Source organism: Leptonychotes weddellii, chromosome 1 (assembly GCF_054177405.1).
Source record: "Leptonychotes weddellii isolate Sample4059 chromosome 1, ASM5417740v2, whole genome shotgun sequence".
NCBI lineage: Eukaryota > Metazoa > Chordata > Mammalia > Carnivora > Phocidae > Leptonychotes > Leptonychotes weddellii.
Window position 1 is genome coordinate 35,359,478 of NC_138369.1, and position 27,631 is coordinate 35,387,108.

A 27,631-nucleotide genomic window follows, 5' to 3' on the forward strand; every position below is an offset into this window, starting at 1 on the left:
AAAAAAGAAGATAGTAGGAAGGGAAAAATGAAGGGGGAGAAATCGGAGGGGGAGACGAACCATGAGAGACTATGGACTCTGAGAAACAAACTGAGGGTTCTAGAGGGGAGGGGGGTGGGGGGATGGGTTAGTCCGGTGATGGGTATTAAAGAGGGCACGTTCTGCATGGAGCACTGGGTGTTATGCACAAACAATGAATCATGGAACACTACATCAAAAACTAATGATGTAATGTATGGTGATTAACATAACATAAAATAAAATAAAAAAGACAGAATTTAAAAATATCACAAATAAAATCAGGAAGTGGAAAACAGGTCAAAGTGCAAAATCAATTGTTTTTAAGTTTGTTAGGCAGTAAGAAATATAACTCAGTGTACCAACTCATTAGAACTTATATAACAGATCATAAATTATGAATAACACCTTCCAGCATCAGAATGTGGGAGGCAGCAACCATCACTACTGAAACACATGTTTATTCCATTTTTTATGAAAGTGCAATGGCACCTCACCTAATCATCCATCCAACCATCCATCTATCCACCCATCTATCTACCCCTATTTCCGTTAAAGGTTCAGGGAGGGGAAGAATTAAAATAAGGAATTTTTTATTTTCAATAGGAAGCTTCAAGTAGAAATTTATTTAAAAAGCCAATTCTTGTATTTTAAAGAAATTGTTGTTGTAAATTAAATAAGAAAATTATAGGTGCCTGGATGGCTCAGTCAGTTAAGCACCTGACTGCTGATCTCAGCTTAGGTCTTGATCTCAGGGTTGTGAGTTCAAGCCCCACATCGGGCTCCATGCTGGGTGTGGTGTCGACTTAAAAAAAAAAGCAAAGCAAAGAAAAAGTGATTATAGGTATTTTTAAGAAATGGAAACCACTCAAAAAAGAATGAAATTCACTTTAACAAGTATTTTTTGAGGACTTAAATTGCACTAAGTGTTTTGGAAAATAAGATAAGGACTAGCCCCTACCCTTTGAAGACTTACAATCTAACGGCTGAGGGACATACCTACAGGTCATGCAAAACTAACCAATAAATGTGATCATTTGGTAGGAAATTTTTTAAAACTATAAGGCACAAATTTATCCAACTCTACCTTCAAAATACATGGTATCTTTTTTTTCTCCATTTCATCCACTGTTACCCTAAATCAAGCCTCCAGTCACTCTTGTCCTGCCAATTACAAACTGCTCCCTAACCAGACTTGTGCTCCCTTCCTTTCTCTCTCCGACCCACTCTCCATCCTTCAGCCAGAGTTCTCTTTTAACCAGATCATGTCACATCCCTGCCTTAAGACCTCCAATGATTCTTATTCTATTTAAAATAAAATCCATCATTTCTATCATGGTCTTTAAGAATCCCATCTCTGAGACTTCATATTTCATTTATTTATTTTTTTTTTCCTGAGGCTTTATATTTTGTTCCTCTCCTGATCCATACATGATACTTTAGTGACACTGGTTTCCTCCTGATTCTCAAATCAGTCAATCTCATTCCCATCTCTGGGCCTTTGTTCTTATTGGGGTGTCTTCCTGGAAGGCACTTCTCCCAATTCTTGGCATGATCCATTGCTTCTTACCATTTAGTTTTCTGCCCCAAAGTTACTTCCTTAATGAGGCCTTTTTTTAAAAAAATAAAACTCTATATAATTATATATATTTTTCTTTATGGCTAAAGAAATTATCTTTTTAATTTATATGTACTCTGCCTCTCCCTTTTCCAATTTCTATGAGGTCTTTTCAACTTATCTGCATTCTGCATTTCCCTTCTGCAAGTCCCACGAGGAAGGGACCAATGCCTTGTTCGTGTGGTTTCCTCAGAGCCCAGGGTAATGCATGGCATGTGGGAGGTGTGCCAGATTGCACTTCCCAAAGGTGGCGGAAGTTAGATTTCCCATCCCACCTGCTCCCCTGGAATCCTGCTACTGTCTCATCAAGAGGTAGAGTCTAATTCCACTCCCTGTGAATCTGGTTAGCTTAGTGATTCCTTAATAACCAGTGTAATGCTAGAAAAGTGGAGTGTTGACTCACCTTCATCTTGCTACCCTGAATATTCACTGGTGAACCCATCAGCTGCCTTGTAAGCATTTCAACTCCCTAGAGCCACCGTGCTGTGAGGAAGTGCAAACTAGCCCACATGGAGAAACCAAATGGAAAGGCCTTGGGGCTGCCAAAGAGAATGCAGGGCATATCCAGCCCCCGGCTGTTCTGGCTCTAGCTACTACCTAAGTCATGGGAGACAAACTGAGCTAATACCTAGTCAAGCTTGGCCGAGCCTTTCCCCAATTTCTGACCCACAAAACAGTGAAATCTAATAAAGTGACGGTTTTTACACCAAATCACACTTTCAGGGTGATTTGTTATGCAGCAATAGTTAATGGGAACAGTAGATGTTAAATAAATATTTGAGGAATAAATGAATGTTGAAATGAACAAACATGTATGGAGCAGAGTCTGAGGCTACCAGGAAAGATAAGCAAAAGGCTCTTTGAGAACCCAGGTAAGGTGGCCTTCTGCACAAATAGTTATAATACACTGTGTTAGATGATACAACTGGATAAAGAAACCACAGGGTAAAGCAGAAGAAAGAGCAATTAATCTCGCCTACTGGGCTTGGGGGAAGGCTTCCCACCATGAGTAACAATAAGCTGGACCTTGAGTGATGAATTCGGGTTTTCTAGGTTGAGAAGAAAAGATACTCCAGCCATGGAAATTACAAGAGCAAAAAAGGCAGGATGAAATGAGAATTCTGTCTCTTTCTCCTTTCTTTTAAAATTTATTCAGAAGGCAAAGGTATGCATCCCTGTCCTGTCCTCTAACTTGATAGTGTTAAAAGAGTCAATATTCTTACTTTGAGAGAAAGCATCTGATTTTTCCTATCTTAAATATATTAGCAGGAAAAAACGCAAAGGGAGTATGTGGTGATAATACAGATTTCCACAATAGCTTTAATATATTTTTTCTTTCAATTTTCAGTAAGAACAAGGATATAGAACATTGACTGGGCTGTGGGTGAGTGTGTGTGGGATTTTGCAGCTTGAGTGAGAAATGCTCTATGACCAAACAGATGTGGTATGGGTGGATACCTGAGTATGGGTATGAATTAATTACCCAGTTCTTACAACGAACTGGCTTCAAGTAGATTCCAATGTTCAGCACATTCAAATTCATTCACCAGCTTTCCCCTACCAAAATCATGACACTGACAAAATATTTTTTTAAAGTCACCTCAACTTTTATAATTCATTAAAATCAAATTTGAAATATGGATTTAAGAACCACATGGTCACCTGCTAAATTTAGCTGATACGATTTTTGAAAGCAGCAATTCCGGGATACCTGGGTGGCTCAGTCAGTTGGGATCGAGTCCCACAACTGGCTCCCTGCTCAGCAGAGAACCTGCTGCTCCCCCTGCTTGTACTCTCTCTCTGTCTGACAAATAAATAAATAAAATCTTTAAAAAAAAAACCAAAGCAATTTCTTGGGGTGCCTGGGTGGCTCAGTTGGTTAAGCATCTGACTTGGCTCAGGTCATGATCTCAGGGTCCTGGGATTGGCTGCATTGGGCTCCGTGCTCAGTGGGGAGTCTGCTTGTCCCTTTCCTTACTCTGCCCCTCCCCCCACTCATCTTTTCTCTCTCTCTTTCTCTCAAATAAATAAAATCTTAAAAAAAAAGCAGCAATTTTCTTTAATAATATTTAGGTAAAATTTATTTATTTAAGAAGGTTTAAATAATGAAAAACTCAGTAGAGAGTTGTAAAAAACAAAAGTCTTTACTCACATTTCTTTTTAACCCAGTCTCGTTACTCCTAAAGTACCTGAGCAACATGATGAAAACAGTTAATATTAAAAGCAACATGAACAGCAACGGGTACTTTTTCCTGAGAGTGTATCTAGAAGCCACTATAGAAGATGCTTCACACACACACTATCTTATTTTTATCTTTGCAACTCGAGTCCCCTGAGATAAAGAAATGTGAGAGAAAAGGAGCAGGGACAGAGTTGGACATCATTTTTCCAAAGGAAACTTCGGCCTTTCTCTGCTTGTCAGGGAAGGTCAGTATTTTGTCCAACCGGTGTTAAGAGTATGGGCCAAGCAAATGCCACCTAACAGACTGGCTAACTTTGCAATAAGGCCCCATTTCACAAATAAGGAAACAAGACTCAGAGCTTAACTAACGTGCCTAGCTCCACCTACGTGGTAAGTGAAAGAGCCAAGATTTAAACCACACCTTTCTGATTCTGATGCTTTGCTCTTTCCACGTGTTAAAATTAAGTCAAGAAGGAAATCAACCTACACTTTGCTTCATCCGGCACAGTGAATAATGTGCACAGTACTTAGTATGCTGTATGCCAATTAGGCATAAATGATTCATGTCAATAATCATACAAATACATACTCAGAAACTTAGATGTCTGTGGTTAATGGAAGAAGCTCTGTAGGCATGTTCTGGTGGTTGAAGGGTGGGGGATGGCAAAGAGGAAGAATTAGGTTGGCTTCCCAAAAGCCCTATTCCAACCCAAAAGTCTGGATTGCATTGATTCTTCTCTTGATTAACTTCACTGTTAAATACTAACTTAATCTTCTCATAGGATATGGGATGTAAGGGGCAAATGTACTCTTTTCTCTTTTCTTTACAGCTGGAAGCATGAGAGAAATGGAGGTGTGGGTTACGGAACCCAGACAGGGAAGGGGGCTGTTCTCTACTCTCTGAGACTATTGTATACTTACTCAGGTATCTCAATCTCCCCTTTAATAAAAATAATCTTCTGATATTCACCTCCTTTGAAAGAGAGAGATGGGGGCGCCTGGGTGGCTCAGTCGTTAAGCGTCTGCCTTCGGCTCAGGTCATGATCCCAGGGTCCTGGGATCGGGTCCCACATCGGGCTCCCTGCTCGGCAGGAAGCCTGCTTCTCCCTCTCCCACTCCCCCTGCTTGTGTTCCTGCTCTCGCTGTCTCTCTCTCTGTCAAATAAATAAATAAAATCTTTAAAAAAAAAAGAAAGAAAGAAAGAGAGAGATGGTGCCTTATCCGGAAAATAACTCAGGTCAGGCCTTCTCATTTTCCTTATCATATATGAACTTTAGCACAGACACAACTGGAATAAATACCCAGTTTCACGTCTGTCTATGCCATCCACCATTTTGTTCAGATGGTGTTTTCTCTACTCTTTTGCTCTGTTAGATTTTATAGATCTTTCAAAACGTAGCTCTAGAGTTGCTTCCTTTGAGATGCCTCTCCTTCCATGGAGCTGCTTTCCCAGTTCCCAAAGCTGAGACAGCATCTCTTCTCTGTACTTCTTACTCGCTTCTGTACACCTCCATTACAGACAAGGTGTCAGTGTCCAGTTTCCTCAGACCAATACAGTTTATATGTGTTGTCTTGTAGGCAATTGCTAGCAGTGCCCCCTTTCTCTTTCAAAATGTCTCAGTTTATAGAATTAATTATATGGTCCCCTTGATCATATAGTCTAACCCAGTGTAACTGCTGGCTAACTTTTCCAAACTCTGAATAGACTATGAGTGTGCACTTCAAGTGCTCGTGCTGTTTTGTATTCATCTGTGCATTCCCAGTGCTGTGGACAGCCCCCACCACTGAATAAAGACAAATTACTGAACTACATGAATACCTTCCCTATAGATAGGGAGCGGGGACGTCGGTCTCTATTCAATAATATCCAAGTCCTGAAAGGGGCAACAACACACAAATTAAATAAAATTCTCCTTTGATCTTCTAAGTTCACCAGTTCAAGATTAATTTGGAGCTAAAGGTACAGGGGTAAAGAATTACCCGAGATCTTAGCTGTTTGCCCAAGGGTAGATTAACTGAAACTTTGCACTGAGCTCCTGTATCTCTCAGGTAGTTGTGAGGTCACAGCTGTTTAGACGGGTAGACCAAGAATGAAAGGGAGGATCACAGAATCCAGCTCCTTGGGTGAAAGGGGGCAACAGAAGCAGTCAGAGAAGGGAGCAGCATTTTGAACAGTATGAAACAAATAAAAAACAAAACAAAACAAACAAACAAAAAAACAGACTCTACTGTGATAAGAGAGAGAAGAGCCAAGAAATGTGGGGGAATGCGGAAGGGACGGAGACAGAAACTTTGATAAAGGAATCCTTGTTCTTCAACTAAGAACTTGAGACAAGAGGAAGTGCCATCTAACAGATTTGCTGATAGTAACAGAGCTCCTGGACACATCTCTACAGAGCAAGACTGTGGTGACTAATAGTAGCAAGTGGTGGAAATGCCAAGTGGTTCTTGCTCTGACAGAATTATTCTGGTTCCTGGCAAAAGTTTCGATTCTGCTTCTCAGTGCTGTCGTGGAACTGCTCGGTGTTTCACAGGAGGCAAAAGTGACCTGTTGGGAGCATTTCTTGAGCCTTTCAATTTCTCTATGAAGCTACTCATGAATTCAGGATGAGGTGAATGTAAGAGTGCATGTAAATTTTTGCTTAAAAAAATTAAAGTATACTTTATATATAGTGTAATTCACCCTTTTTTGGTATGCAGTTCTGTGAGTTTTAATAAGTCAATGTGGTCATGTAGCCACTGTTACGATCAAGATCTAGAACAACTCCCTCACCCCTAAAAGTTCCCCCATGTCCCTAAACAGTCAACCCCTCCACCCACTCTGGCAACAGTGACTGCTGTTTTCTGTCCCAAAGGCTGTGCTTTTTCAGCAGTCATATAAATGGATTTATACAGAATATAATTCTCACTGCATTTTTAAAGCCAGTTTCTAACTATATGTAAAAAGCATATTAAGAATTGGTTAATACATTTCAAAAGCATTGTGTGGATTATGGCTATTAATATTTGGAAAAAAAATCTTTACTATTTCTTTCTTTAAAAAGCATTTGAATTTCTATAATATTAAATGCTGCCTAGAACATGTGAAACAATTTTAATGTGTTTAATTAGAAGTAATGGGCCATTCTTTGACTCTCTTTCGAATTGAGGCTATTGCAATAAAATATTTACTATTATAAGTAATAGCATTCAACTGAAAGCCCCATTTTAAAAAAATAATTGGCTAATGCATTGTAAGTACCACTAAGTGATAGAGAAAAGCTAAACATTCTTTAAAATATGCCAACTGGCTATTTCTTCTTGAATACCATGCCTGCTTGCATTCTCTAAAGTCTTTTCCAATTTTGCTTTGCTTAAAGGAGAAAAAACATCCTATTTCAATTTCAGTCTTTTTTGAAAATATGTGGATTATAAGCAAATGAATGAATGAATAAAAGAACATTAAAACACTGACAGATGGTGTACCACCACTGAACACTCAAAGGGGCAGGGCATTTCTGTTTATTCAGAAAACCTGTTTCTTGCATGGGGGAAAAAGCACAATAACTTTTCTCAGTAGTGGATGATACAAATATGAAACAAAACAAAAAAAAAGCAAACAACAACAACTTTGTTCAGTACTGATGCTAGTAATTTCAAAGATCAGAATATTTGCATACCAGGTGACTTAATGTTGACCTTTACTTAATAAATTGATTACTTACAAATTATGACTATAAGCCATTTATCTAAGACTATAAAAACAGGCTTCCTTTACCCCACAACTTAAGCTTCCATCAGCTTCAGAGATAAGGTGTTGACCCTCTACCATTTAATGCTACATACCTTCTAAGACAATTTTATTCAGTGCCATGGTTTCAGCTACCATGTCATGCTCAGAACAACTAAATGTCTATCTGTTGCTCAAGACTTTCTCCTGAGTTCCAGATTCATTTAGTCAACTTCTATATGCTCATATATCTAGTTGGGTTTTCAACAAGCACTTCAAACACCAACAATCCCCAATAGCACTTACATTTGTGCTTACTCCTGTTTTTTCTGTAATGTTGCTTGTCTCACTGAATAGGTCTACCATGCTCCCTGATGTCTAAGCTGGAAATTTAGGATTCATCCTGGACTCTTACCTTTTCTTCAAATCATTAATCTGATCAACTCCTAGGTCCTGTGGACTTAACCCCTCCTCTAATTCCTCAATACTTCTCTCCCTTCTCATTGCCATTTCTTTAGTTCAGGCTATCATACTCTCTTGTTCAGATTGGTGAATTTTTACTAATTGAGGTTCTTGCCTCAAGTCTTTCTGCCACTCCAACCCATGTTCCCCATTGCCACCATTGTGATTTTTTTTTAAAGAACATAATCAAAATTAAATTTGATCTTCTAATTCTGCTACTTTGATTTTGCTCTGTTGCTTCTCAGCGCCTGGAATAAAGCCCAAGCTTCTTTATTTGGCTTACATGTCATTCCCAGTAAGATTCCTGCTCACCTCTACAGCCCCACTCTGTCTGCATCCGCCCTCACAAGGCACTTTACACTTGAAGTAAACTGAAGCTACTCAAGTTCCTAGTCCCCCTTTGCCCTGTGCCTTTACACATGTTCTGGTGCCTGAAGCATTCTTCTTCAGTAAACTCTAGTCATCTTTCAAGTCTTGCTGTACATATTACATTCTCCAGAAAGTCTGATCGGATCCCGAATTTGTAGATGGGGCCTTCTCTGGTAATCACTGAACATACTGTAGTTTCCTAGTTGAGTTTTACTGTAACTGCTCTGTGTTGCTTGTCTGTATACCCTGAAAAGTATAAACAAGAGGATGGACTTGTCTGATAAAAATTAAATATCTGGTGCCTAGCACAGAGTAGGTACTCAAAATATTTTCCATTGAATGAATGAGCACTTGATTTTGAGACCTCAGGAATCACTATTTGTATTATAAGCTCTTATAATCTATTCAGAACAGCTTTTCTAAGACCTCTGCTGGGAAGTAATTCCTTTATTACCTTAGCTTGAAATGCTCTCTCGACCTCAAAGCAATAACACTGATTTCTTCTAAATGATTCTGTAATTTAGATGTCTCACTGACTTAGATCCCCATTACTATCACTGACGCATTAATTACAAAGCTGTTATTGTGCTGATATAAAAACAAACCAGGTTGATTATAATTGTTCAAATGTATTGTGTGATTTACATAGTAGACATATTTATTAGTTTATACAATTTTTAGGACATCTTTAATCCTTAGACTTTTTTTCCTAATTTGACTTTATTTTTTTCCCTGATTTAGGCTTTACATAATAAAGTATATGTATGTATTGGCTTAATCAAGTTTATTTGCCACCAGCATTCCCTACACTAGGGGGGAGAAAGCTTTCTCACTTACAAGTTTCTCATTCACTGACGAACCCAAGTTCATATAAAAAACAAAAACAAACTTAAAAAGCCAATGTATTTAAAATCATGCCATAAATACCTTATAAAAATTTTGTCTTCTCTTATATTTTCAAATGTGTCAATAAACCCATTTGTCCCCCAAATGAGATCTGAATCTGCATGTTTTAAGTTGGAACAGCCAATGATTGAACAACCACAATAAATCTATCATTTAAGGTGCTTCCCCAATTTGGCTTAAGACTGTAGACCAAGTCAAGAGGGACAGACATGGGGCTTTTGCTGCCAAGTGATGGCTGAGGCCCACTCTGATTTCACATGAACTTGGAGAAGATTCCAAAGTACAATTTGTTCAATAATTGCTTTTAGCAGCCTTTTCCCTAAGCATCAAAGCTCTGGCTCATCAGTGCTTTTGCTGTCCAAATAGATAAAAGCAAAATCTAAACCCCCAGACTTGGTGCTATGTACTGAATGGTTGAGTCTCCCCAAAATTCATATGTTAAACCCTAATCCCCAGTGTGATGGTATTAAGAGGTAGGGCCTTTGGGAGGTGATTAAGTTATGAGCCGAGGTGGGGGGGCAGGGAGGCCTCATGAATGGGATTAGTGCCTTTATGAGAGCCCTGAGAGCTCTCTTGCTCTCTGTCTGCCATGTAAGGATATAAGATTACCACCTGAAACCCAAAAGAAGCCCCTTATCAGAACCTGACCAAGCTGGCACCCTGATCTCAGACTACCATGCCCAGAAGTGTGGGAAATAAATTTCATAAACCACTTGGTTTATGGTACTGTGCTATAAAAGCTCAGACTAAGATGCTTGGGAGGGACTGCAACACTATGGACCCTCTTCTTAAACATGTTTCCTCTTTTTAACCCTACTTTTATACCTAAAAGTTTCCTTATTCATAGAGGAGATGTTGAAAATATTTAAAACGAAATGGAGGTCAATAGTCCTCAAATGGACAGAAGTAACATCTATGAACATGATACATTGCTAGAGTAAATCATCTTCCTCTTTCTACTTGAAACATAATCCCAATTAAAAAGAAATCATCCCAATTTCTCACTGGATACATACGTGCCCGCCAAAATAAAAACAAAAAAAAAACCCTATATTCCTCAGCCTCCCTTGCATTTAAGTTTGGCCTAGGAACTAATTTCTGCCCAGTAAGGCATCAAAGAAATTATTGTATGGAACTTCTGCAAAGTCCCTAAAAATGGAAAGAAGTATACCCTGATTTCTATCTTCCTCCTTCCTGTTACTGGGAGATGACACAGAGAAGCTGAAGCCCAGGGAGCCATCTTGATTCGGGATATGAAGAGAGTGGAGCAGCAAGATAAAAGGGGTCTGGGTCCCTGATAATTGTGGATTCCAGGTAGTCCTAACTGCCTACCTTTAGAGAGCATCAATCAGCTAATGAGCCACCCAACTAAAAAGCAAAAAGCTTCTATCTTTCTCAGTCACTGTTACTTTCAACATTTTATTTGTAATATATCTTCATTCTTACTCATCGGTATATCTGCAAATATCAGACATGCTAAATGCTCACTGTCTAGCAACTATGTAAGGTAGGAATTATGATCTCTTTTATGAGTGAGGAAAGTAAGATTCAAATGTGTTACATAATGGACCTAATGGCACCAAGGTAGTAAGTGGCCAAGTCATAAATCCCAGATCAGATTCTGGAATTTATACTCCTTTTTCCTGCATTACCCCATTACTGTATAACATGGGAGTAAATCCCTCCTTGCATGCCTGTAGCTAAAACTCTTAATCTTCTTATCCACTTTCAAAATTAAGATTAAAAACCTCTGCCTCCTATAGGCACTACTGTGAGGACAAGTGGGTTTGTTATTGTGTAAAGCACTGAAGTCCTTGGGATTTAACCACTATTTAATTTATGGACACAGTTAAAATTATTTAAAACTTTTTTGAACACAAAAAGCCGTTATACAAGAAGACTTCACTTCCAATACAGCCACAATTAAATAATTTGTGCCACAAGCCTACACTTGTTTCAACTGGTTTACAAAATTAAACTCCAAATCACTAATTAACTTCCTGTTCCAGAAATCTATTCTGTGAGGCCCAGCATTTAGCCGGATTGTGTTTAACCACTCAGCTCACAACTTTGCCCTGTCATCCTGCTGTGGCTGCCTTTTAATGGAAATGTCTCCCATTAAATACTGGAGGAACTGCAAACTGTGTTGTCATACCAACTCACAAAAATACCTTGGTGCCTAAGTAATATACAAGCAGTTCAACTTGGTTGTCTGCAATAAGACTCTGTAATTTTGAAAAAGTAAATCCATACTTCTTGGCCTACGGTTTTATTGTTTGTTTTCCCTCATCTCCAAAAAGAGTAATTTGGACTCCGTGACTGCAAAGGCTAAAAAGACCACCTCTAAAATTCTGGGCTCCCTATACAAAATGTGGCATTGAAAATGCTTCGTGGCTATGTCTAGAGTCAAACAGACAGGGATTAAAATCATGGCTATGTGACTTTAGGCAAATTATATAATCTAAGTTTTGTTTTTCTCATTAGTAAAATGGATATGATAATATGATCTATAACACATCAGAGTTCCAGAGATGTTTAAAAGAGATAATGAGTGTAGAGTTCTGTCATCAGTTTCCTCTTGCTTCTATAATAGATTACCGTTATGTTTAGTAGTTTGGCCTACAATAACACAAATTTATTATTATATAGTTCTGGAAGTCAGAAGTCCAGTACGGGTATCACTGGACCAAAATCAAGGTATTGTCTGGGCTATGTTCCTTGGGAAGGTTCAGAATTAGTAAATGCTCCTTGAGGTTGTTGACAGAATTCAGTTCATTGTGGCTATGGGACTAAGGTCCCTCTTTCTTTACTGGCTGTCAACTGAGAGCTGTTCCCATCTTAGAGAGTCGTCCAAAATCCTTTGCTCATGGCTCCCTTCCACCATCTTCAAAGCCAGAAATACCAACTGAAGTCCCGCTGAAGTCTGACATCTCTCCTGTCTCATCCTTGATTAGCATACATCTCTGACAAACACTTCTGCCTTCCTCTTCCCCTTAGAACTGTTCAGGTGATTCCCGTCAACCTACCCACATAATCCAGGATAATCTCCCTATTTTGAAGTCATCTGCTTAGTAACTTTAATTCCATCTTCAACTTTAATTACTTTTTGTCATGTATGTAACATAATCATAGGTTTACGGATTAAGGACATGGACATCTTTGGGGTCAATAATCTATTTATCATAAGCTCTGAGCATAATATCTGGCATAGAGTTAAATCCTCAATAAATAATAATGGCTAATACTTACCTTTACTGACCGCCAGGCAATGACCTAAGTGCTGTATAGATATTTATGTAGTTCATCTAGCTAACAATCCCCATAAAATACTAACATCATCCTCCACAGGGCCCCTGGGTGGTGCAGTCGGTGAAGCGGCCAGCTGTTGATTTCTGGTCTGGTGGTAATCTCAGGGTCCTGGGATGGAGCCCTGCGTTGGGCTCCATGCTTAGCGGGGAGTCTGCCTGAGGATTCTCTCTCCCTTTCCTGCTGTCCCTCCCCACCACTTGTGCTTGCTCTCTCTCTCTCTCGAATGAATGAATGAATGAATGAATGAATGAATAAATAAATAAATAAATAAATAAATTTTTTAAAATAAGAAAATGAGACATGGAAATAAAGACTTTCATTGAGGGCGCCTGGGTGGCTCAGTTGGTTAAGCGACTGCCTTCGGCTCAGGTCATGATCCTGGAGTCCCGGGATCGAGTCCCACATCGGGCTCCCTGCTTAGTGGGGGGTCTGCTTCTCCCTCTGACCCTCTTCCCTCTCATGTGTTCTTTCTCTCTCATTCTCTCTCTCTCAAATAAATAAATAAAATCTTTAAAAAAAAAAAAAAAAAGACTTTCATTGAGCAAATAAAAGGCAGAACAAATTGAACCCAGGCAGTCTGGCTCTACGAGTGGTACCTTTAAGCCTCATTCTTCCCCCTCATTTTAAATGTTATTATAACAATCAGGAAACCAAGAAAGCCTTTGCTTAAACTAATATGAGGAATGCTCAATTATTTCAGTATAAGGCAATAGCAATATTAGTATTTATTCGGCATGTGTTCTCATTATATCTTCTCTTCTTTGTCCTAGGATATGGGCTCACCTGGGTCCGAGACTGACATTTCTTCATCATTCTACTTTGAGTCTTAATAGGTGACTGGGGAGGAAAATCCTTGCTAAAATAAGGTAGTCTGTATGGGAAGAATCTAACTGATATATCTAACTCTTTTTAGATTTCAAAAATTGGGGTGCAATCTGCCTTTAGCTCAGGTCATGATCTCAGGATCCTGGGATCGAGCCCTACATTGGGCTCCCTGCTCAGTGAGGAGTCTGCTTCTCCCTCTCCCTCTACCCCTCTCTCCACTCATGCTCTCTCTGTCTCTCTCAAATAAATAAATAAAATCTTAAAAAAAATAGATTTCAAAAGTTGCTTACTATCTTCATGAGAGTATTACAGAACCAAAAATACTACTGTCTTCCTTTTTCAACACCTCATATTCTATTCATTTCATATTGAAAACCTACTTTGACATCACCATGGAAAGTAAGAAGAAAGCAAATCACCATTATTTTGGACAACAAAATACCTTTCATTCTCCTGTATGATCATATCTCCTTTCTTCCATGAACAGAGTGGTTTGGGGGAAGCTCTAGGTTTACAATCCAAGCTGACCATGCTGCCCACTTGCACCTGAATCAACTTTTTCATTGGAGTCTTTGAAAAATCTGGAGCAGAAGCTGAAAGGCAAGAAAGAAGAGAGAACGAGAATGTATTATTTATTAAATAAATAATTACTTATTAAATAAATTAGAATTTAATGTTTTAAAATTCCTGTAGGTTCCAAGGTTGACTTTATAACCACTTGTAAAGTTTCCCAGCACACAGATATCAGTACTTGATTTAACTGACCACTCACAGGATTTCAGTGCTCAAAAACTAATTCCTACTATTGTGTTTTCTAGGAAGTTCTAAATCTTGGGGCGATTATTTTATATAGGAATTTTTAAAGCTTACTGTGAAGTTTTAAAATAGCTTAATCGTGAGCTTATTAAAATGAAAAACATTTATCATAGAATGTTCTTGAAAGTTAGTTCTATGCAGACAACAATAGAGTCAGTCTCTCCTGTGATCTCTGAGACTCAGCACGTGGCACAGTGTCTGGCACTCAGTAGGTGCTCAGTAAATGTTTTTAGAAATGCAAGAGAATGAATTATTATTCTCTTACATAAAAATTATCAATATCTATTATAAAATTTTCACATGGTTAGATTTAATTTCTTAGTTGGAGAAATATATAATATGAATTATTATATTAATGTTACAGTTATCACATTAAACACAATAATATGTAGAGAACCTTCTATCTGTTAATAATGCACACAATGCTGATCCTGAAACACCTGAACATTCAAGATACATAATAATGTATCATTTGAATGAAAAGATACTTTAATCAGAAAATCACTCTTCCTTTTATTGCAAATGTGGAAAATGTTAACCAAACAGTGCATTTCTCCTAATGTCTAATGCTCCATTTTATGGAAAATTCCAGTGAACACAATTTATTTATTTTTTTGGTAAGTGGAGATCATATAGAGAATTATATTATGTGGTTATATATAAGATTGTGGATAAAGAAGAATGTTACCCAGAGGTTGCTGGCCTTAAAACTTAAGATCTTAAAAGAGTGCCTTTGACTAAAAAAACCCATTATATTTGAATGAATCATAATATATTTTTTAAACTTTTTAAAAATGATTTTATTTATTTACTTGAGAGGGAGAGAGAGCACAAGCAGGGGGAGTGGCAGAGGGAGAAGCAGGCTCCCCACTGAGCAAGGAGCCTGATGCAGGGCTCCATCCCAGGACCCTGGGATCATGACCTGAGCTGAAGGCAGATGCTTAACTGACTGAGCCACCCAGGCACCCCTGAATTATATAGATTTTTAACATATATTTTTCCCATACGAAAGCCTCATACAACATGTTGGGTAGGAAATCACCCACTTTACCATGAATGAACTATTGCTCATAAGGCTAATTTAATACAAGAATACAGCAATGCTTCAACTTAAGACTACGTACAAATTCCACTCTCTTTTTGTTATAATACCCCACTTCTCTGTCATGGATAAGAGTAGCCAGTTCAGTTGACGAGCCGCCCTTCCCAGACTTTAGGCCTCCTAGTGCAGATGATATTTTTCTAACCTCCAGGCATCAGGGATGAGAGACCTCCCATTAAACCAGGGTTTCTCAGTGTGGCACCTGACATTTGGGGCTGCATAATTATTTGCTGTGAGAGGCTGTCTTGTGCACTAGGATATTTACATTGTAGGATTATTTGTGGGTGGCCTTTCTGGCCTCTACCCACATGATGCCAGTAACACACACTGGCTCCTTTCTTCTCCTATCTGTCCCCAGTATTGTGACAACCAAACATGTCTCCCAACATTTCCAAATATTTCTTGGGGGCAAAATCATCCCTGACTGAGGACCGCTGAGTTAAATCCATCAGGGCCTTCCAACCTTTGGGTCATATGGATTGGACCAGTCATGGGTAGGTGACCCAAATCAGCTACACAGGGCCAATGACATGCAAGACTGTGATTTCTATTAGAGCAATTCAGAAAGCTGTGCTTCTTCCATTAGATTGACTATGGTCATAGAAACCAAATGTGCTGGGGAACACCATGTAGGTTCTGATGATGGTGATGATGCTTGAGCCCTGGATCATGTTCTGCTCAGATCTAAATCTGTACTTTAATTACATGGACCAATAAATTTCATTTCTTCTTTCTCTCTTATGTATGTCATACTATGCTATGCTCTGACAATTTTGGTTTATTTTCAGGCATTTGCCACTTACAAAGTGTTTTTCTGGATAATCGCTCTAAACACGATAGAACATTTTCTATCTTTTCATATACTTAAAGTGAAAGAAGAAGAAAACAATTCATAACTTCAAATTGTTGAGCCTTGTTCATTACAACTTCAGTATGCCCAATGTCGGATGCTTCGAGCAGGGTCACTAAAAACAAAAGCAACTCCTTGCAGATCTATAAAGTATTGTTTTGAATTCTGTTTACTTTTCTGGCCCAGCAACAGAAAACACCAAATTCACTTAGTCTCTTAAAAGGCACTGCTTAGTTTGTAGTATCAGAGTTGGATAAGGATGTTTTAAGTCAATACCGTTTCATTACTGTTGTGCTCTACTTCAACCTCTGAGGTTTATTCTGGCCACAACTGCTGCTTTTCCTTAGAAATCATTAAAAAACATTCCCTGATTAAAAAACCTGAATGATATTATTACAATACTGTAGATAATATAGGAATATAATAGGGGAAGTACATATTTCTGGTTCTAGCAAAAATTTTGGAGGATTTAAGAAAAAAAAATATGACAAGAGAAGCTTAGTCTTACCTACAACCTTAAGTTCGGCACTGGAATAGACGAGACCATGTTTGTTTTCTGCGATGCACTGGAACATGCCAGAATCAGTCACGTTTAGATTCGATATTGTAAGGGCACCATTTTCTATCTGTATTCTCTCCTAGGTGATAACAAAAATCTCTTGCATATAAATGTATATATCATTTTAAAAGAAAAATGAAAACCACTATTATTTCAATCATACACAAACCTCCTTCATTTTCTTCAGAGTATTAGGCAATCTGACCTGAAATGGTAACATTTCCTTATTTGAAAATCTGAGACGATTTAACATAACAGCCACACATTAGAAATACTAATAAACACCCTTCAGTCCAAATGTCTAACAGTAAAATAAATAACAAAGCAAGAGGTTTAAAAATACTGTAGGCATTTCATTTTTCCTTATGGTTAAACTTGCAGACTTTAAAAAACGTATCATGTTTCCATCCCATCAACTGGAAAGGTTTTCACCATTTTTGTAATCATGCAAATTAAAGACATTATAAATCCTGTGCATTAGAAAAGGTTCTGGAAAATACATTTATTAAGGGTTTTTAGGTAGTATGACAGGTTATATACAGAAATTTGAAGGAACCTAATTGATTTAGTACATAATTTTTTAAAAGAGCAAAAATTACATGGCTTAAGAAAGAAAGTGATTGAGAAAATAAGTACTCATGGAAGAAGGTAACCATGCAACAATGCATTTAATCTCCAGAGGCCATACTAAGTTGTCAAACAGGGAAAAAGAAATTATATTCCACATTTGATTAAAGTCAGGTCTTCTCTAATTTCAAAAGCAAAAAAAAAAATAATATATCAGTTTTAGACTAAATTCACAAAATCATCTCATGAAATTCATTTGTTGAAAATATTTCCTTTTTGGCAGACTGGGTACTTGATTTTTTTCCCTCCTTTTACCACTTTTTAGGTGCAAATGAATGTGTGCAAACTCAATAGTTGACTTTGGCACTAGGTACGAGGAGGGCATTTATTCAACACAAAATGAAGGGACGAAGAATTAACCAGGCTCATTACCTTACCTCAAGCACAAGGGCTTCTCCATTTTTCAACCATCGGTAGGAGGGTTTGGGCTTACCACTTGCCCGGCATTCCCAAAAAAGACTGTCCTCCACTGCTATTTCTACATCTTTTATGAGCTGAACCCAGTGAGGCTTTGCTGCAAGGAAAAAAAAATCAAACCACCCAGTAAATAAAAAATAAATACTTTCTACATATGGATATAAACCCTGTGAGCAATGGATTAATATGAGCATAGTGGCTAAAATTATATTTAATACCCTATTTACTAAGTGGATATGGGAAACATTTCTAGATTTGAGGATGGATGTTGCAATCTGTCACTTCCTAAGCCAAACTCATTATGCCTTCTCTGTTTTCAAAATTCTGGGCACTGTATTATGTATTTTTTTTTTTTTTTTTAAGAAGGAGAGAGTGGGGATGGGTGGAACAGAGGGAAAGGGAGAAAGAGAGAGAATCTGAGAATCTTAAGCAGGCTCCATACCCAGCACAGAGCCTGATGCTGGGCTTGATCTCATGACTCTGAGATCATGACCTGAGCCAAAATCAAGAGTCAGAGGCTTAACTGACCGAGCCGCCCAGGCGCCCCAGCAGTGTATTATATAATTCAGATGTGTATTAGTAGCTGGTAATGCAGGTATACAAAATAGACTCCTTTCCAAGTGCATTTGTGAATCATAAGGTCACAATTGATGACAACTTACTACATGAATGACAGCAGATACTAGTCTTAATTATGCACTAAAAATTAACATCCGTAGAAGGGAAACTTCTATAGCTGAGGAAAAAAACATTTCCCTCAAGTTAGAAATAACTTTTAATTAAATACAAACCAATGAGCATCTTGTGAACCTCTGTGTGAATTAAAATGAAGGCAGAGAAAGATGGATAAATTGGTTCAATTTGAATCATATGATTTTTTATGAAAAAGAAGTAGCTCATGCACCCTTAAATTATGTATGCAAATCAGTGGCATCAAGTGGATTTATCATTTTCTCTTACATTTTACAAGATATTTGGAAAATTCTTTTTACACATGAAAGCAACATACCACTTAAAACTAACGCCACTCTATATACACAGTATATTCAGCCAAGTCTCAGCTTGCATTTTAGATCCAAAACTGGGAGGTGAGATGTCTTACTGGTTTCACATTGCATTATGCATGTGATGTCTACTGTGGGATTTACATTTGCATCCTCCATATGGAGAAACAGTTTATCTATTTCTATTTAATTGCAACCATGGGAAGATTCGTCTTTCCATTCCTATCTCATAAAATTGCTTTTTTTTACAAAGGAAATTGAAATGAAAATATAGCTGTTTAGCTTTTAGAGAAAATGTACTGGTCTAAATTTTACCTTAGTATAATTATTATTATTTTTTATATAAATGATGTGCCCAGTCTGAAGTGTAGTTCAGTCCAAAAATCACTTCACTCTACTTATATTAAAGCACATTTTCTTCTTTCATGAAATATCAGCCTTCATGGAATAAGACTGCAAAGAGACTCACACATGAGTTCTTGACTAAGACTCAAGTTTCTAGCAAAAAATTCCACTGGCTTCTTAATACTACTGTTCTTCTTCTCCAAATGGGAGGAAAATTTGTTGGACTGAAGCCAATCCTGAGATTACAACTGCCATGTTAATTGTGATTTCCCCCTTATTCTATCACATGAGATCCAAATATTTTATCAGACTATTTCTTACATGAAATATTAGAACGGATAACCAGAGAACTGCATGGCACTGATGGAATATACTAGTCTTTTTTTTTTTTTTAAAGATTTATTTATTTATTTATGTGACAGAGAGATAGAGAGAGAGCACAAGTAGGCAGAGAGAGAGAGAGAAGCAGACTCTCCACTGATCAGGGAGCCTGATGCGGGGCTCGATCCCAGGACCCTGGGATCATGACCTGAGCCGAAGGCAGCCACTTAACTGACTGAGCCACCCAGGCGCCCCTGGAATATACTAGTCTTAAGCCAGAAATGTAGAGTAACTTTCATGAAACACCCTATCTCATTAATTTCTGACTTATTTCTTGGGTATGTATCATATTACCTACCTAATGGAATAAAGCAATAGTCTACCTTCTTTAGTCAGTACAGTGGATGATGTTGGCTGTCTGTTGTGCATCATTTCCTCCTTTCTTTATTTGTAAAATAACCCCCATTTCTCTTTGAACTATCCTTTCTTCCATCACCTCACACTATCCATAAAATTTAGGGAAACCTGACGATATTCCCTGTTCCAAACAGAGGCTCTTAAGTTGTTTAAGCCAATTCTCCTTGCTAGTGATTGGTTTAGGAATAAACTTGTGGGCAATGAGATTTGAGAAGGGAATTGCAAGATGTTTTGGAGACAGGGAGAATGAACAAGGACTGATGTTCTCGTCACTGTGGGCAGCCATTCTGTGACTCTACCAGAGACTATCATGCAGAGAAAGGGAAAAGACAGATAAGGGCAGAACCAAAATCACAGAGAAACTGAGCAGGGGCCTGATTACAAGGTCCTTGAACACGAACTTAGCTTTGAATTTCTTGTCCTATGAGGCATACAGTTGTTTATTATTTAGGCAGGGTTGCTGTTCCACAGAGCTAAAACATTCCTGCTGAAACATTCAGACAGTTGGAATATCTCTTGTTTTCTTGTAATGGTCACTTCTTACCCTGGGTCAAGTAATGGTTTCTCCAAAAGGCTCCTTTGGAGCTTTTTCCTATGAGAAAAAGGCACTTGCTTTGGGTGTTTTTAGAGCTTAGCAGTCACATGGCTTAAGTGCCCCCCAACCCACCTCTTTATTATTCCACCAGCATGTAGACCTTGACACCTGGAGAACCTCACCTTGGTGCTATGTATTCATGCAATCATGTAACGAGAGAGTTAAAAAACACAGAGTGATTCATGATATTAAACCCAACCTCCATTTTGTTCCTGACAGATCCTAAAATCTTACAATAGCTGAACAGGTATCAATCTAATCGTAACTAACACAAATTTTTTGAGGCAGGTCATAAAAAGCCCTATAATTTTAATATTTGTGTTTGCAAATGTTTTCCTCCCTAAAACATTTATGTATGCAAACTGTTTCCATTTCCACTTTCTAAAATAAATAGAATGCAATGCAATTTGCCTTTCACAAAAGTGGTCAATTCCCACTAGTTTTACAGTGTTTCTAACAATTAAACTACAAGTTTAACTGAGCATATATCTTTAAATATATTACAGTACATTTTGTAAAATCATGTATTTATACTTTCTAAATCATGCTTTCTTCAAAAAAACCTCGTTTTTTTAATAAAGGTGATTTGAAAACAAATTTTGAAAAAAAAAAGATAATTTAATTTTTCTATGCCAATAGACTTATAAAGGTAGCATTATTATCCTTTCCTTACCTAAACTGAACAGTACATCAAATAAATGTGATTACAAATTAAAGGAAGCAAACACAGCAGAGTTACATTACTGGAAGGGGGAGAATTAACACTGAAGAACTCAAGAGCCTAAGTTGATGTGGTTTGTCTAATGCAGTAATTACAAGTTCTCTCCCTCAACAGTTTCTTTCTGCTTAGTAAAGATCATAAAGAAAGATACAAAGTCACATTTCCTAGGGGACAGGACAGACACAAAGGAGATCGCTCCTTGATATGATCAAGTGTATAGAACATTACTTGTAGAAAAAAAGTGGAATATTCATTTTTATATGAATCATTTTAAAATGCAAATAGAATATGTCATGTCTCCAACTCCACTGCAAAATGTTACTGCTTTTTAATTCCTCCTAAATATTCATCTTCATTTAACAAAACGCAGAACAGAACAAGTTGCACATTGGCATTCTGCCGTCATTTCCCACCGCCCAACAACATTTTATTGAGAGAGCAAAAGCTAAAAATCCAATTTGCCCAAAGTAGATGCTCACCATAGTAAGTGAGACGCCCTCTGGCGACATTGCTTCCTCGGGAATTCTCAGCAATGCATTCATAGGAACCCGTATCTTCCTGTTGGAAGTTGGGGATTTCAAGCACACCATTGAACTTCCTCAGTTTAATTTTACTGGAAAAGGGCAGTCCATCACTTCTCCTCCAATTAATCTGAGGTACAGGACTAAGAAGAAAATTGTCAAGTTATTCCTATTTTAAACAGATGCCTGGATGCATTTTAGGCTTGACAAAATAGACCTTTTGTTAGGATAGAGCAAAAAGGCACCAGACCTTTTGTTAGGATAGAGCAAAAAGGCATCAAATGCAGAACATTTCCAGTTGTGAATTACATAAAACTGATACAAGGATTTACCTAACTTGATATTTTAATAAAAATAAGTTGTGCATTTTGAGTTAATTCATGATTTATTTATTTATTTATTTTTTTAAAGAATTTATTTATTTGACAGAGAGAAACACAGCGAGAGAGGGAACACAAGCAGAGGGAGGGGGAGAGGGAGAAGCAGGCTTCCCGCCGAGCAGAGAGCCCGATGCGGGGCTCGATCCCAGGACCCTGGGATCATGACCTGAGCCGAAGGCAGACGCTTAACGACTGAGGCACCCGGGCGCCCCTAATTCATGATTTAGAAAAAAAAATAGTTGAACACATAATACAACAAACGAACAAGCAAAAGAAAAATAACACCAGTCTAGTTCATAAAATTAGGCAGATACAGTCATTTTCTGCAAACTGCCTTTAAAGTTTCAACCGAAATTATATATGTGTATTTTGCTTGTATTTTATTTTTCCTTTGCTTCTAAATGAAAGAAAATTTTAGAAAAGAAGGAAAAGAAGAGTCTGTCAAAAACTATCTTGATCTTTTACAGCAAACTATTTCAGCACATTGGAGTAAATGTTATAAAACTTACTTTCCAAGAGCAAAACATTCCAATTTCACAGTTGCACCTTTAGCTGCTGGAAAAGTTTCTGGAAACTGCACTTCTATTTTTGGTTCATATTCACCCATCACACCTGTAAATCCACAATACAAGGTTAATAGTTTCAACGTTTCCTTTGGAATTGTCCCATTTTTCTTACATAAAACTTTCTTTTGCTCCATTTTGAACTAGTTGCTCTAATGATTTAAATTACTCACTAGCCATCCGTTAGGTACTTTTCAAAGCAGAGATAACTGGGCCAAACATGCAACATTACTAAACATCAGGGACCTTGGATTCCATGATTCATAAATTACCGCTTACAGAGCAGTTCCAAGAAAACCATTATGCCCTTTACATTGCGTAAAATGGGAGGCCTTTTCATTCTGCATTTAATCTGGACATTTCTAGTCAAACTGAAATATACAATGTATTATGACTTCCTGAAATATTCTAAAGAGCAAAAATTATGGGAGGGAATTTACTTAATGGTACCCTGGTAGCAGAGAAACCAATCTTAAACTTATTAAATGGCACGCTGGAGACAAGAAACAGTAACTTAATAAATGAGAAAGGTCAAATTCAATTATAACTGACTGGAAAGAAATGCTTAGATAATATGTGGTCATGGCATTGTGCTGTATCAGATATGGTTTTGTGTAAGGGGGGCAGTCATGCAGGCTTACAAATCTGCTTCCTCTGAAGCTCATGCGCATTGCATTGAAATAGCAATGAAGGGGTTGAGGAAACATTCTTTTTTCTTTTTAGCTTTACTGAGGTATGATTAGCAAATAAAGATTACATATATTTAGACTGTACAACCTGTTTTTTTTTTTACTGTGTACAATGTGATGATTTAATATATGTATACATTGTTAAATGATTATGTCAATCAAGTTAACACATCTAGCACCTCACATAGATACCATTTTAATTTCTAAATATTCTCTGGTAAGAACACGTCAGGTCTACTCTCTTAGCAAATCTCAAGTATCAATACAGTATTATTAATTGTAATCACTATGCTGTTGGGGATGGGGGAAATGGGGAGTGGTTGGTCAAAGAGTACAAACTTCCAGTTATAAAATGAGTAAGCTTTGGGAATCTAGTGTACATTTATTTTTTTTTCCCCCATTTTTAAAAATTTAAATTCAATTAATTAACATATAATGTATTATTGGCTTCTGAGGCAGAGGTCAGTGAATCATCAGTCTTACATAATACCCAGTGCTCGTTACATCACGTGGCCTCCTTAATGTCTATCACCCAGTTACCCCATTCCCCCCACCTCCCTCCCTCTAGTGCACATTTAAAAAAAATTTTAAGAGATGCTTTATATCGTACAACAAGATGACCACAGCTTTAAGAACCTTAAGGTGGCTGAAATCAGGAAAGGTGACTTCATGACAATGCAACCTGAGCCACAGGCTCAGAAGAACCTCATGCTTGGTTCAATGGTCTCCTATCAACATCTTGAAATTCTTAATAATTTCTGAAAAATGGATCTGCCATTTCTATTTTGCACTCGTCTTGAAAACTATAAAGCTGGTCCTGGGAAGGATTAGGTACAAGGACCTATGGTTAATGAATTAATCTTCATCACTGTACTCATAAATATTTTTGTTCCCCCCAAAAATGAAATAATTCTTCGTGATATACTTTTCACTTTTCCCATTTGTTTTTGCTAGTATTCACAACATTTACATTTAGAGTTGCACCTTGAAAGATTTCCTACCATCAGAACGTAGCACCAGAGGAGTTGGGGAGCCCAGCACCCTAGCGTTCGTCACCGTACTGGTCACCACACATGTGTAATTACCCACATCGGACGGCTCGACCTTGGCTATATAGAGGTGGCCTGTCTCTTGAGAGACAAATCTCCGACTGTCTTCTTCAACAAATGATGGATATTCATTGAAGATCCAAGCATATGACAGTTCTAATAAAATTTGGGGGGAAAAGAAATTCCATCATTAAGGAAAGTTTTCCATATTATACTAAAAAATACACAAAACCGCCTTTACCACAAAGTACTGCTCAGTGCTTTTATTGCAGGTCATGAAGAGAAAGAGTTCTGTGAACTGATTCTGTGGTCAGTCTGCATAATGGTGGAGGACACTGCTGATTAGCATTCTTGTGCGAGCAGTAGTTATTACCATCATCATTATCACTACTCCAGACACCTCCTGACAAGTCTCTCTGGCTTCAGTCTTTCTCCCTTTTAATTTGTATCTCCACACCACACATTCTGTGATCTTTCAAATTTACCAATCTCATCATGTCAGTTTCTGATATGACAGTTTTCTGCAATTCCTTGGTACTCTTGGGAATAATGCAAAATTTCTTAACCTGAATAGGAGACTCTGCAGGGTTAAGGCCCTGCTTAAAGCCTTAGCACCTGGGTGTCTTTGCACCTGCTGCTCTAGAAGCCTGCAGTGTCCTTCTCTGTCCACTCTTCTGCCTTCCTCCCCCCTTTCAACACTAAACCCCATTTTGCCACAATAACTTCCAGATGGTTTTCAAAGCGTGGTTCCAAATTTAAGGAACTGCCTCCTCAGAGAAGTCTTCCTTCATCCTTGTCCTCAGGGTAGATTCTCCTATCTAGAGCAACTCGAAGCTCACATCAGTTAAAGCACTTACTGCTTGTATGTAATGGTCTGTTTACTTATCTGTCCTCCCACCACTTGGTAAACACTGATGTCAACTTTTATCCTGACTGCCCTCCCCCACCCAATTAGCAAAATGAAATTTCCAAAGACACTTAATAGTCCTCAATAAACATTTATTGAGTTAATTAAGGATACAATTATGCTACCATCTCCTATGTAAAGTCCAATGTGAGTTTTCTTGACTTTCAGGGTGAAGGTAAACCAACTTTCTCCAAAGGAACTAATTTTCTTCTACTCTGTGGTAATGAGGGTAAATAATACGATGCTGCATTGTTCTAGAGGTCCGCATTTTTCAGAGGCAAGTTGTTATTTAAGCACAGTTACCATGGTTGGCTCATTTGATTCCTTCTTTCCATGACCCTATTGTCTTTTACAATTTCATCAGCCTTACTATATTGGTTCATTACTGTAATGCTTTTTCAAAAGAATTTTCAGAAAATGTATGTTATGAAAATAAATTCAGTGAGTAATAAATTCAGAATATATTGAAGGCATAATTCCAGGGATGAAGGGTCTTTGCTTTTGGTAAAGGGGGACGGTAAGTCAGTACACAAAGAACACTGAGACAATGTAAAAGGGCTGGGTGAGAGTTACTCTGGATTTTAGAGGAAGGAGAGGTGACATTGTCTCATGACTAAAGAATGGGTCTTAAAGGACAGAAGAACATTCTGAGAGGCAGGGATAATAAAAGCACTCCAGATGAAGTGAGGAGCACGTGAAAAGCAAGCAGGGGAGAGAACACAGTAAGTACCTGTTGGCAAGGAGACAGGACTGACTCCCTTCTGCCTTCAATGCAAATGGGAATGTTTGATGATTCCAAAGGTTAGCAATTCAATGGCAAACTGTGTGCACGTTTAGAGACAAGGATTTTTAACCTTGAACTGCTCTCCACATCATTCTATCCTATCAGTAAACTGTTTCATGACATTTCAATCAGTCATCTAATAGGTTGTGAAATCTAAAGTTGTTTGTTGGACTGTATTAAAAAAAAAAACAGAACACAAAAAACGTGTCTCAAACGTCCACTCCACAGTTGGCCTCATGCCTACCCCGATGGTGCTTTTCTCTTATAATAGAACTAAATAAACCACAGAGTTAAAGAATGCTGGTCAGGGAAGCTGAGTTCTGCAATTGTTGAAATTGACAGCTGTGGAAGCCTTAGCTCCTTAGGCTCTTCTGCTGCACTAAGCATCCAGTCCCACGCCAACATCCCCTATCCCCCGTAACCTCAGCTTGCTTTAAAGAGGGCAAAGCCATCTCATTCTGCTTTTCAAAGTGTTCTATCCATGAAGTTAATATGATTGCCCCTCTCCCTTTCATTTTTTATTTAAAAATGTCTCTTTTGTCCAGTGAGTGTAAAACTTCCACTGCTCCCCAACATATACGTTATAGACCTCCGCTGGTGTTAAGAACAAGAAGTCAACCTTATTAAACCAGTTTATACTAAAATGAGAATGGCTGGTGGAAAGAACTCAGATTCAGAGTCAGAAAACCTAAAATCGAATAAATTCATGTAAGAAATACTATATAGCAAGGAGAATGCCTGATCAATAAGTACACGCAACACTATGGAACAAATATTACATATGTAATTTAGACTGAAATGTGATAAGGCTCCACTTGTAGTATTTTTTCTAATCCCAAATTAATACTGTTAAGATTTAAATATTGTACTATCATGATATTGTCATACAGATATTGTGGTGGCTTTGCCTATATGACCCTAGTGATGAAGGATTGTTAGAAGAGAACAAAGTCAAAATTATTATCATTTTAAGGCTGCTCCCAAAATGAGCATGGAGAAGTGAATACAGATGAACTGAAGGGAGGATTGTGGTAGACAAGGAAGTGTCCCACTTAGGTCTCACTTCAGGAGAACTTAATGCCTAGAACACAGTTACTGGAAGCTTCCACCTGCTAGCCCATGAGTGCCACGGCTGCACTTTCCTGGGGCTGCTTCTAGCTAATGGATGAAGCCCACTGGGGTGTTCATGCTGGCCCATTCCCCCTGGTGCAGGATTTGCCCCACGGGCAATTCTGGTTGGAGACATCCCATCAGATAACGCCTATTCTCAGAACTTCCTGGTGGTCTGGGTGTTCTTCCTATCAAAGTTTTCCTCTCCTCTCTTTGCTCACAGATATCAGACTTGAATATCAGACTGAGGTTCCCTCTACCAATTTCTGCTCCCTCCCCGTTTATCTTTCACAGGCACTTTCTCCAGGAATTTTTTTTTTTATTCTTATGTTAATCCCCATACATTACATCATTAATTTTAGATGAAGTGTTCCATGATTCATTGTTTGTGCATAACACCCAGTGCTCCATGCAGAATGTGCCCTCCTCAATACCCACCACCAGGCTAACCCATCC

General features: G+C 38.1%; 1 protein-coding gene across 4 annotated transcripts in view; it reads right to left on the reverse strand.

Annotated features, from left to right (window-relative positions):
• CNTN3 (contactin 3) overlaps nt 1–27,631 on the reverse strand; it is a 205,723-nt gene that overhangs the window by 75,079 nt on the left and 103,013 nt on the right. For all 4 annotated transcript variants that reach the window (XM_081820955.1, XM_081820944.1, XM_081820935.1 and 1 more), the window contains exons 4-9: nt 24,327–24,530; nt 22,583–22,685; nt 21,652–21,836; nt 17,730–17,866; nt 16,675–16,804; nt 13,841–13,991 (exon numbers count right to left, since the gene is read on the reverse strand). In XM_081820955.1, the coding sequence (XP_081677081.1) occupies nt 13,841–13,991; nt 16,675–16,804; nt 17,730–17,866; nt 21,652–21,836; nt 22,583–22,685; nt 24,327–24,530 (910 nt within the window). The remainder of the gene's footprint in view (nt 1–13,840; nt 13,992–16,674; nt 16,805–17,729; nt 17,867–21,651; nt 21,837–22,582; nt 22,686–24,326; nt 24,531–27,631) is intronic.